The 12697-nt window shown below is 42.9% G+C and overlaps 1 protein-coding gene across 1 annotated transcript in view; it reads left to right on the forward strand.

The window, feature by feature from the left end:
• The first annotated feature begins 3073 nt into the window (after window positions 1-3073).
• The window catches only part of LOC139318743 (vomeronasal type-2 receptor 26-like), a 31380-nt gene continuing 21756 nt past the window's right edge, over window positions 3074-12697 (forward strand). Inside the window, exons 1-3 of the mRNA XM_070946322.1 lie at window positions 3074-3103; window positions 3901-4027; window positions 6017-6940. Coding sequence (XP_070802423.1) covers window positions 3074-3103; window positions 3901-4027; window positions 6017-6940 — 1081 coding nt within the window. The remainder of the gene's footprint in view (window positions 3104-3900; window positions 4028-6016; window positions 6941-12697) is intronic.

Here is a 12697-nt window from a genome sequence, read left to right on the forward strand (position 1 = left end):
CAGAGAGAAACCACCAGCAGAATCAACCCAATCTCAACCTCTGAGGAGGATCTTGGGGTGGGTAAAAGGACTCCAGCTGCTGCCCTCAGAGCTGATTTGGGAATTTACACAATTTCTGCTTTGTCTAAATTCAGAAAATACGAGTATTATTGGCATAAAATGTAATCTATGGAAACTGACAGACTCTGAAAATTGTGGCTCTTGGAACAGACAAAACTTCAATGAAAGACCAAACTTGGATTATGCAACTGACAAATCTTATTAGGCTTTGAGGTCTGCCTGTTTCTTGTATAACTGGAGAAAGAAGTTAAAAATTTTCCTCCAGAAAGAATCTGGGATATAGAAGCAAAAAAAGATGCAGCAATCCTCGAAAATTATTATGGCCCTTTATTGGAATAGAATACTCCAGATGGCATTTGCACGTGTTAATGTAATTGTAATAAATTGTAGGGGTGATACAGTAATATGATTTACATTTTTATTGTTTTTTAATTTGCTTGTTATTTTCCATTATTATGATACAATCTTGCTAATATTCTGTCTTTAATATTTTAAACAATGTCTGATTAACAAATTATTCTAATACATTCATGAGAACCAGGTTGGATTTATTAAAATCTAATATTTTGGGCTTGATCTGACCCCAAATATAACACAGCATTCTTCATTGCTTTTTCAGATCTGTTATCAACCTTCTTCAGAGGCTCTGAGTGATAAAAGTCAATTCCCCTTTTTCCACTTGATGAATCCCAAAGAAGGGATCCACTACCCAGCAATTGTCCAGCTGCTCCTCCATTTCAGATGGACCCTGATTGGCCTCTTTGCTTCAGACACAGAGAAGGGAGAGAATTTCATGAGGATTTTTCCTCCTATGCTTGTCAGGAGTGGAATTTGTGTGGTTATATCACAACTGTTCTCAAGAATTGGATATATAGCATCCCTCAGGGATTCCCTCTCTAAGTGGAGACAAGTCAACGTCTTTGTTTATTTCATGGAATATGAGTCCATTTGGGAGAGAATTCTTCCTTTCCATTTAACATTTATGCGTCTGTCAGGACCCATTGAAGGGAAAATCTGGATCGTCACAAATTTTCTATGGTATACACTAAACAAGCGTAGACTTCTCAAATACATCCATAGTATTTGGAACTTTGGTTTTCTGGTAAAAAACAGGCCAAACGATTCTGCCTATGAACCCTATTTGTTTGTGGAAGTAAAGTTTCAAGATCTTTATTTCCGCTGTTCTCTTTCAAAGAACGTCTTTTCTGTCAAAGGGCGCAGAAGATGCACCCAGAAAGCCCCAATGGATTCCCAGAAGAAAAGGGACAGGGTCGGGATCCCAAATCACTATGTATATTACAGCCTCATGAAGACTCTGGCCCAGGCCTTGAATGCCGCTTATTCCTCCAGATCGAGGAGGAGAAGGAAGGAGGGAGAAAAGACTTTGGGGTCTCCAAGGCTGCAGCCATGGCAGGTATGGGGGTCCCAATATGGATCCATTAATCTTTGATCCTTTGGAGGAGGAATCCAGTGGAGAAGGAGGGGAACCACCTCAACAGATCTGTCCAATTCAATTACTCAGGGAATAATGGTTCCAAAGAGTAGATACTATGGCATTTTAATATTAAACTCTGCTCATTTGAAAATGCTGTATTCTTTCTTAAATGAATTCCTGTATTTGTGGGTTTGTGATGAGCATGGTGGAATTTCCCCTTTGTTCCGTCCCCACTGCAGGTGGGTCTGTGTGCAGCTCAACAGGCAGCTAAACCCCCCTCTTCTCCTCCAGTGAAAGGGAGCCTGGGGTGGATCTGGGTGTTTCATTGGGAGAAAAGGGCACGGAGAAACTGAGGAAATGCAAAGAGTGAAAATATAAATATAAATAGTAGAAAGGCAGCATTAACTAACAGCCAACAAAGAAGCAGTTGGAACTATGCTCCGTGTGAGGGACGGAGGCCTCCGGATGACCATGTGTCTTGGTCAAACTGGCTGCTTCCGTCTCCTCCAAAGGCTGAGAGAAAAGGGAGTCTGGCTTCAGACCATACAGTCAGGTTTCTAATCATACCACAAAATTGTTTGTGAGTCCTTTACTGAAATGCAGTGATGTCACCAGAGTTCCCATAATCTATTTAGGAAGTGTGATGATGGGTGAGAATGACTTTTGGGATGAGGGGAAGAGAGGCTGCCTAGGGAAGGATCAGAGAAGAGGGGAGAATCCTGCAGCTGCATAATGGGAGAGAAAGAAACTCGAAAGGATTCTGGTTAACTTTTCAGGCTGAGAAAAGAGTTGGTGGGAGATTTGTCCTTTCAGATCTGCAACATTTTGTTAATGTTGCATTACAATCAATTAGAATTAGCACATCTGGATTTGTTTTCCATCAGGATGACCAGGGAGAAGATTAGCCTGACAACTTTCTTCTTGATCAACCCATGCTTTCTGGGAATCAACCTCTTGTTTTCAAAGAATTTATGAATCACCTTTTTTGTTGTCTGTTCATTTTATTTGTCATCTGCTCTAGAGTGTTCCCTATAATTGATCAATTGTGTTGATTATATTTTCTCTATATTTTGTCAGTATATTATTGACAAATTTTTCTCAAACTTTTTCATTCACTTTTGAAGATAATGACAGTATTTATATCCCAATTAAGCATATTTGGAGATTAGACAATTGTAGAAGAAAGATTCAATGTGGGATAAGAAGCAAAGTTTTCTGTTTTTCAAATTCCTGGATGTTCCCATTCTAGTTTCATCCCTTTCTGGAGAAGAATGAATTTTGGAATATTTCTCGAAGAAAACTGTACTTGGACCAAAATGGAGAGATAAAAGCAGATCTGAGAATTGACAGCTTATTGGTTCTCCCCAAGGAGTCTCCCAGAGAAGAGACTGTGGCGTATTTTAAAAGACAGAGATTTACTATCAGAGAAGGTGCTCTTTCACAGATAAAGTTGCTCAATAAGGTGGGACAAATTTTAATGTCTTTTCTCTGTTTTCCAAAGCCTGAGGTCCCATTTCCAGTGGGCAAAGCCCAGAGTCTCCAGGGTGGTTGGCCTCCCATGCCAGGTGGTGTCATCTCATGGAAGCTCTTCAACAGATGGGACCTATGGTATTTTTCGGAGTATAAGATGCACCATTTCCCCCCCCTAAAAGAGGCTGAAAATTTGGGTGCGTCTTATACTCCAAATGTAGCTTTTTTGAAGATTTTTTTTTCAGCCCTAATGAGGCCCCAGCCGAGTGAAGCGATCTCCCCCCGTGCTTTGCCTGCTTTTCTCATTGCTGCTTCCTCTCAGCTGTGCCTTAGAAGCTGTTTTTCATCCCCAAGCAGGGAATAAAAAACCAGCAAACTAATGTGCTGAGCTGACCAGACTAAGGACGCTAGCCAGAAGAATACCTGGTAGGCAGATTTCCCCCCCTATTTTCCTCCCTAAAAACGAAGCTGCGTCTTATACTCCGAAAAATGCGGTAAGTGGAGTGGCTTTGCCATGTTTTATGGAAACCTTTCAAGATCTTACTGGTCAGAGGTTTCTTTCTTCACGACAGTTTAATTTCATATTAAAAAATCTAATGGAATAAAAGTTTCCTAAATATTTTACAGTAAACTTTCTTCTCAGTTTTAATAAGAATATATCATCATACATAAATCTTTTTTCAATTCCATCCCTTTAGACTACATTAAATAGAAAAGTATTTTATTGTAATGTTAAATTCTGAAAGCAAAAGGGAGGAACTAAATGAAGAATCTGCCAGTTGTTTTACCTCCTGCATCTGTTTAGAAGATGTCAGAGGTTTCATATTCACCTCAGTAAAGACCAGAGGCTACTTGTCTCCATCCATTTCTGCCTCCATTTTCCATGGACGGAGATCCTAAGGTATTTTCTTTGGCATTTCTTTTCTTCTTCTCAGTCCCTGCCTCAGTCCAAATGTGTGGAAAGTTGTCATCCTGGATTTGTCAAGAGGGCTCGAGAAGGAGAGCCAGTTTGCTGCTATGACTGCCTTCCTTGTCCGGAGGGGACCTTCTCCACTCAGGAAGGTGGGTCACACTGAGGAAAATGGGAGGCTTTGTGGAACTGGATCCATCCAGAACATTTTCATGAAAGTGCAAGTTAAAAGACACATTGAAGCTCACCTGTCATTGTTTTTTTTAATCTGCACAATTTCTTATCTAAATGGAAGTAAACCAAAAAGACTTGGAAGGAGAGGCTGGGAAGAGATGGGAGGAGGGGGTGGCAGACTGAGTAGGTTTTACTAATGGCAGAGGAAATATCTCTTCTGCTTTTTAGTTTGGATATGTGCTGCTAAATTTATCTTTCTAGGAACATCTGAGTTCTTTGAAACTAGATGAATTGTTTTAGGTCCACCTTCTGAAAGACCTTTCAATCGACTGTATATTGGATCCTCCCCTTGAGGATCACTGAGAAGGTGTCACTGGTCCATAATGTGGTGCTGTGGATCGTTATGGGGGGAACTCATTACAGAGATATTCTGCCAGTCATGTAGATCGATCGATCGATCGATCAATCAGAATAGAACAGAGCTGGAAGGGACCTTGGAGTCTCTTAATCCACCCTATACCATTTCAGACAAGTGACAGTCCAGTCTCTTCTTAAAATCCTCCAATGTTGAAGCACCCACAACTTCTGGAGGCCAGCTGTTCCACTGGTTAATTGCTCTCAGTGATAGGAAGTTTCTCCTTAATTCCAGGTTGCTTCCAGATGTTACAAGATGCTGTAGGTATTTTCCAAGTCCAGGACATTAACTGCCAAGTGGCAGGACTCAGGATGTTTTCCTAAAAAGATTACCGTATTTTCTGGTGTATAAGACGACTTTTTAACACATGAAAATCTTCTCAAAAGTCGGGGGTCGTCTTATACGCCGGGTGTCGTTCTCCTGTAACCAGGCAGACCAGCCCGAAATGCTCTGACGAGCCTTAAATGTCTCTGACGATCCAAGCCCTGACGATCTGCTAATCAGGCAACTCAATTGGGATCGCCAGAGCCATGGAGAAGGGCAAAAGTTTCCCCCCTCCAGCTTGCTTACCTTAGCTGCTTGCCTTGCTTCACTTGCCTGAATCCATTCCATCAGCAAGCAACTCCCTGCCTGCAATCAAGCAGGCAGGGAGTTGTGGACTTCAACTCCCAGAATTCCTCAGCCAGCAAAACAAAGTTGGCTGAGGAATTCTGGGAGTTGAAGTCTACAAGTCTTAAAGTTGCCAAGGTTGGAGACCCCTGTTTTATTGGGTAAGTTTTTTTCCCCTTTGGGAGCTTTAAAAAAAAAATAGTTAATTGGGGTTTTTTTTTTAGTTGTTCTTTCTTAGACCTAGCCATTTAAAGTTTAGAAAGTTTTAAATTTAGCTTTCATATAAAAATAAAAATAAAATAAAATAAAATAATATTTGTGCAGCTTTCTGAGATTTAGTATGTTTTTGTAGTGTTTCACTCTCACTACACAAACACACAAAATCTCACAAAGCTGTATGTGGAATTTTGTGTGTGTAAAGTGTGAAAGTTGGGTTTTGGGCTTTTTGTGGCTGTGTGAGGTTCCTGCTTGTTGCAGGGGCCATTTTGGGTCTAGCACAGCTGCTTTTACATAGTGGGTGAGCCAGTTGATGTTTTTTAATTTTTATTTGGTGTGTGCTGGAAGAGGGGTAGTCTTATACGGCGAGTATAGCCTAAATATATTTTAACAGGAAAATTCGGGGGTCGTCTTATACGCCCAGTCGTCTTATACACCGGAAAATATGGTATATGATTCATTATTTACCTCTAATAATGTAGGTTCCTATGAAGATTCAACTCATTACACCAGAAATAAGTAACATCCTAGAACCTCCCTCAACTTCATATACCTAGCTACATTTTTTAATTAAAAAAATATATCCTTCTTATGCTCTTTTTAATGAAATAGCTAAGAAATACTTCTTGAAAAATGCCCATAGTAACAGCTGTCATCCAAAAAGGGTATTTCTTGAAATGTAAAAAAACCAGTATATTAAAGAAATATTGCTTTTTTGCTTTCTCAGATACAGAAAAATGCACCAAGTGTCCAGATGATAAATATCCAAATGAGGCCAGAGTCCAATGTATCCCCAAAATTATAACCTTCCTGTCTTATGAAGAATTTTTGGGTATCATCCTGGTCGCTTTTGCCCTAATCTTGTTCTTAATCACAGACCTTGTTTTAATCATCTTCATTAAATACCGAGAAACTCCCCTTGTCAAAGCCAACAACCGGGACCTCTCCTACATCCTCCTGGTCTCCCTCCTGCTTTGCTTCTTGTCTCCTTCTCTCTTCATTGGTCAACCAAGGAAAGCCACCTGCCTTCTCCGACAAACAGTTTTCAGCACCATCTTCTCAGTTGCCGTTTCTTCTCTCTTGGCCAAAACCATCACGGTGGTGCTGGCTTTCCTGGCCACAAAACCAGGAAACCGAGTGAAGAGATGGTTGGGGAAGAGCTTGGCCAACTCCATCATCCTTTCTTCTTCTGCTGTCCAAATTATCATCTCCTCCATCTGGCTGGGAGTTTCTGCCCCCTTCCCTGACTCTGACCTCCACTCCCAGCCTGGAGAGATCATCCTGCAATGCAACGAAGGGGCCGTTGTCATGTTCTACGTCACCCTCAGCTACATGGGCTTCCTGGCTGCCATCTGCTTCACGGTGGCTTTCCTGGCCAGGAACCTGCCTGGGGCCTTCAACGAAGCCAAGCTGATCACCTTCAGCATGCTGGTCTTCTGCAGTATCTGGGTGACTTTTGTGCCCACCTACCTGAGCACCAAAGGGAAATCCATGGTGGCTGTGCAGGTCTTCTCCATCCTGGCCTCCAGTGCTGGTCTGCTGGGCTGCATCTTCATCCCCAAGTGCTACATTATCCTTTTGAGGCCAGACCTCAACACAAAGGAGCATCTTATGGGCAGAACAAATGTATTCTTTATGTATTCTTTAGATGGTATGCAGGAGTCAAAGAAAATCATATGTATATGTTTCAAATTTGGAAATTTTTGAATTGTTCACAAAGGAGGAGCCAGAAGAAATGTGTAAATGTGAGACTAAGGAATTTCAGCTTTTAACATTTTCCACATTCCAAACATAGAAAATGATCCAAGCTCTTCTCCATGCATGAGGGGGCCAACTATTTTTCTTGAAATAAATAAAGGGTGTGTGGAAGTTTGTGAGGAGACAAATTTCTTGGAAAAATGGGAGCATGTTAGCAAGACAGAAATATAGAAGGAACGTATGGAGCAACATTGATACCCTCATTTCTCAGTACATTTCACCCAAACTGCTGTGGCAACACAACTGAGACATTTCTTTTTGTTTACACAATAATTCTTTCTTGAGGGTAGCAACAATACAAGGCTGGGGAGGTAACTTGAGTCTCGCTAATTCTGAATATTCATGCTCAGATCATCTATTAAATAAAATATGCATATGTATGATTATCATTTTCTCCTCCTTTCCTGGAATATATAAATATGAGTGCATCCTTTTGTCTCTAAATATTTCCTCCCACTATTTTATGGAGCAAAATTCCTCCAATGGACGCTAAATATATAATAACTGCACTGAGCCTGGATTATTGGAGTTTTAGGGTCCTGTGTTTGATTCCACAGAAACTGGTGTCAGGAGTGGGATTTACAATCTTCAACCTGCCACCAGGGACAACAGATGGGGCAGCCATATAGGGTGAGTGTTGTGAGATTGAGCCCATAACTTTCCCACTGCCACATAAAGCCACTGTTTAGGAGTGTGTGGGAGGCCTCAGTCTGTGTTTAAGTCTCTTGTGGCTGGAAAGGTTTGTGGTCCCTTCCGTCCCAATTCTCAGCCACCCTGGCCCTGCTGTGAGCTCAGCCGAGCGATGGCCGGAGGCATCCAGGAAGGCAGGGAGAATTTGGCTTTGCAGAGTGAGTGGGACCCTCTGTGTGGAAGAATGGAGGCTGACCCAGAGGTTCTGTGCAAATTCCCTTTTTCCTGTTGTCTGAATGGAGGAATTCAGCTGATCCCAGGCAGGGAGGGAAGTGGATGATGGGGCTCAGGCAGACTCTGATTGGTGAAGGAATCTTTCCCAAAGAAAGAGGGAAACCCGCTGTGTCCCAGGGCTGGGAGGGGGTCCGAAGCCCCCAAAGGCTGCAAAAGAAGGGAGAGAGTGAAATTGGAAGACATGATAAAAAAAAAACTCTTCGTCCTTGTGAGAAGAGAAATTCCTGTATCTGCACAAGGCTGTGACAGATTCCATGCAAACAGAAGCAGGAAAGCCGGTTTTTATTTTTGTTAGATTTTATTTTCATTGTTTTATTATTTTTTCAAATAACTAAAGGAGGTGAACATGTCCAACTCTTCTTCCTCCTCCTCTTTTCCCCACAACAATCGCCCTGTGAGGTGGGCTTGTCTGAAAGAGAGTTTCTGTCCTGAGGTCAACAAACAGGCTTTCAGGGCTAAGGCAGGACTTGAACTCAGGATCTCCTGCTTCCTAGCCTGATGCCTTAAACATTGTCACTGTTAAGGCAGGGCGGATTTTGGGCAAAGGCCCTGCTGGTCACCACTGCCGCCTCATCTTCCAGCAGGACCGCAAGTCCCCTCCTCCCCCGGGTCTTTCTGGGGTAGAGCAGCCCCATCCGAGAGCAAAGGAGAGAAACTCCTGGACACAGAGAGCCCCTCCCCCCATCATAGCCCCTCCCTCTTGCCAGGGTTCAGCTAAGAGTCACTGCCTGTAGGGGGCAGCATAGAGTCTGGCCCTGAAGTCCTAGCTGGGCCCTGGGGATTGAAATCGGGGCCTCCTGGTGATTGGCTCAAAGTCCCCAGCTGCCTTTGACGCCTAAGGCGGGACTAGGACTCAGAGTCACTTACTGATTGGCTCAATGTCATTAAAGGGCCCCCACCTAATTTTCTTGATAGCAAGATAGGTTGGCCACTGCCTTCTCCTCAATCTACCCCTGGCATCTCCTGGTGGTCTCCCAGCCCTGCTTAAGCTTTTCCTAATCAGCCTGCTGCTGCATCCTACAGGTAGTCCTTGACTTACAACCAGAATTGGGACCAGAAATGCCATTGCTAAGCTAGGCGGTCACTAAGTGAATATTTATTGCCACAGTTGTTAAGTGAATCACTGGGGTTGTTGAGTGAATCCTGCAGTCATGAAACAAACACCGTTTCGCCCACTGACTTTACTGGTCATAAATCCATGTTGATTGCCAGGCACCCAAATCCTGACTCTGTGTCCAAGGGGATGCTGCACTAGTCATAAGTGCGAGGACCCATCATAGATGGCTTTTTTCAATGGCCGTGGGACTTGGAACTGTTACAAAATGAATGGATATAAATCGAGGACTTCCTGTAGGTTTGTAGGTTCCCACTAATGTGGACATCTGGATGGAGATGTCCATCCTGTCAGCTGCATCCAGAGGAGCCAAAGGAAGTGGTCCTTCCTCCCACAACCGTCCCTGGGAACAGGGGCTCCTCCAGTAGAGAGCACGTCCAGCAAGGCGTCTGAAGGGCCAGGTGGATTCTGATAGTTGTCAGGGAGGTTGTGGCCAAGTGTGAGATTGTGCAGGCGCTGGGGATCCTTACTGACCATTTGTACAGCAAATATACACCATAGTATATTAAAGTCACTAATAGAGAAACTCTTTTACAAAAAATGCTCATGTTATTCTTATATCATCAGGAATAGAAACAAGAAAATCCTTTTTTTTTCCAATTTAATCCTCTTTGTCTCCACCAGCCGACTGAGTCTCAAGCCAACCCTGATCCAAAACCGGAGGCAAATGGTGGTTACTCATCACCGTGACATTGAATGAGTGTTGAGAAGGTGGGATGGAGATAGTTCTCCACCAGAGTTAAGAGTCACAAGCAAACCATTATTTGTAGAAGGACTAATTTTTCTCTGGCCATTAAAGGGAATTCAAAATAATTAAATCCTTATAATAGAACTATCATAAAAGGAAGAAGTTTTTTTTTTAATGTGAGAAACATTTACCAATTCTAAAAAAAACCTCATTTGTTTCTATAAGGATCAGGAATTGTGTATTAATCAGCAGTCATAAAAATATGGGGCTGGGCTGGGGAGGGGCCACTACAACTGTTTCAATCACTACTTTAAACAAAAGTTAGCATTCAAGTGATGAACTCAAGTTTGGATGGAGAGAGGAAAATAATCTGGAGTTTTTACGATTTTTATTCCGTCCCATCTTTGGATTCCAGCGATTTCCAGAAAATAAGACAAAAAGAGAGAAACTTTGGAAATCCAGACCATTCAGGAAATTAGACAGGTCCGTTAATGCAGGAGTAAGTGAAATAAAAAGGAAAGAAGGGAAGTGTTAGGAATGCAAACAGAGGAAAGGAAACTCCAGCACAGGGAATGACTCAGGAATGAAACTGACAAGGAGGAGCCTGATTGGAAGTCCTTGTTCTATGCAATCTTCTTGTTCAACTGAGGATTCTCCCCATGAGATGGTCTCCTGGCCTGGAAGAGCTTCCCCTTCAGCCTCTCCCGTCTTGGGTGGCCCAGGAGAAGCTCCGGGTATTTGGGAGGCCGTTGCCTGGAGGGGATGAGATCTCCCCGGACCAAATTCTCTCCCTCCAACAGCCGACAGCCGAGGCTCTTTTCCTTTGCACTGGGAGTACCTAGAAATCCCCTGGAGCAATCCCACCTCTGCCACCAATTGTTGCCAGTATATATATATATATTTAAATCACCAAAGACCAGATTGACCCAGACTCCATACTCACAAAGCATTAGAAACTTGAATTTAATTTGGGTTTTTTGTCTCTCCCTTCAATGGCTGGGGTGAGATTTTTATTTCAGAAATAGGAAAGCTTACACATTTTTTTATCAAAATAAAGAAAAATTCTAAATTGTAAATCCTTTCAACCTGTGCAGAAAGTAATGTTAACGTTATAACTATTTTAGCTATTTTCTATAAGCTGTTTGACGACACTATTTTTTTAAACGTCCAATTTCACTTCATCTTCCAATCTTTCTGCTCTGCGTCTCCAATAGATTTGCTTAAGGCTGACTTTTATCATTCTTTCCTTTAATTGCTGTATATCTCACGGATCACACTCTACAGAGCTAAAGAACTTTTTCTACAGAGTTGGATAATTTCTCTTTTTTTTTTTGGTGTTCGCTTTTTATTTTTCTTCTGTCAAAGTCTAAGTTTTCCTTTGTTTTTTTAAATATATTTTTAAATATTCCTTCATTTTCTCTGACCCTTCCCTCCTTCTGATTCTGGGCTGCATCTGAACAGAAGAAATCAGATTTTGCATTCAAATCCTCCAGTTCTTTTTTTAAATTTTTTTTTATTAGATTATAGAATAAAATACAAAAATAAAAAAAAACAGAGAGGAAGAAATGGAAGGAGAGGAAAGAGAAGTGGGGGAGAGGGAGAAAAGAAAACAAAAGCGTTGATTTCAGACTTCCTCTGTTGCAGTAAAATAAAGCCTTAAAATCGAATCTCAACTTTTTACCTTTCCATAATAATATAAATAGTTTTGTAAAAGAAAGCAGATTTCACGTTCAAATCCTCCAGTTCTCAGGGAAGACAAAAGTCCCGCCTCTCTTTCTCTCTACTGGCTGCTTCTATTCCCGCCCCCTTCATCACGACAACCCTGTAGCCAATCAAAGAGGGGGAAGAGACGGTTGCCTGGGAGCTTCCCTGCCCTCAGCCTGATGGAGAAGAGGCTGAAGAAGCCAAGCCAAAGGGGGGGGGGGTCAGATAAAGAGCAAAATTCAGAGCTTTGGGGGGGATGAGAAAGAGGCAAAACCTCCCAGAATTGCAGAGGGAGGGGGGCTTAAGCCCCTTCCCCAGAAAAGGCTGCAATGAAGAGGGTCTCCTCAGCTGGGAGGTCTGGAGGGGCCACAGGGGACCCCGATCTTCCTCAGAGTCACAGAAGGTCCCCTCCAGCCACCTTTTCCTCCAGGGCAACCCCGGATCCCTCTTGGAAGACCCAGCCCTGCATGGCTTCTCCCCCACGAGAGCCTCCCCTGGAAAGACATGGAGCCAAAGCGAGGCTGGAGAATCCCCAGGGGCTACCCCCCCAACATTCAACCCTGAGACCCATAAACCAGGTTAGTCTCTTCCCAGGAATGCCCCAGATCCCCTCCTCCTTCCTGGCCATCCTGGGCTTTCTCCGTAGGTCTGGGCTTTCCTTTCGCCTGAGTGCCCCATATGTGGAAAGAGGTGGCTGAGCAACATGAGATATGGTCTCCCCACTTCCCTGGACTCCGAATATGGAAGTTGGATTTTGCAGATAAGCTTTCCATCTGCAACACGAGGATCCTGAGCTCCCCTTCCCTCCTTTCATCCCTCCCTCCCCTCCCCACATGGGGAGAGAAGCAGCCTTAATTTCTCCATCTCTTTTCACTTGGATATCTCTAACTTCTCTCTCTCTCTCTCCCTCCCTCACTCTCTCTCTTACTCTCTCTCTTTCTCTCCTCCTTTCCCTCTCTCTCTCCCTCTCCCTCTCTCTGTGATTTTTTTTAACTTTGCAAAGTTCGAAAAACTAGTTTTTCACTAAGGTTGATTTTGTTCTTAGAGACTGGCTGCACTATTGCATCAGCCCTTTTCTGCGATGCCCTTGAGCATTAGCTTTCAAAATAAAGTAAATTTTGGTTCTAACTCAGCTGGCAGCTATTTCAGATCTGTGACATGCTCCAGCATTAACTGGCCCCCAGAGTTTTGTCTTTCATCACTATGCAAACAAATATCAG

Source organism: Pituophis catenifer, unplaced genomic scaffold (genome assembly GCF_029215685.1).
Source record: "Pituophis catenifer annectens isolate HBS135680 unplaced genomic scaffold, rPitCat1.0.hap2 SCAF_6, whole genome shotgun sequence".
NCBI lineage: Eukaryota > Metazoa > Chordata > Lepidosauria > Squamata > Colubridae > Pituophis > Pituophis catenifer.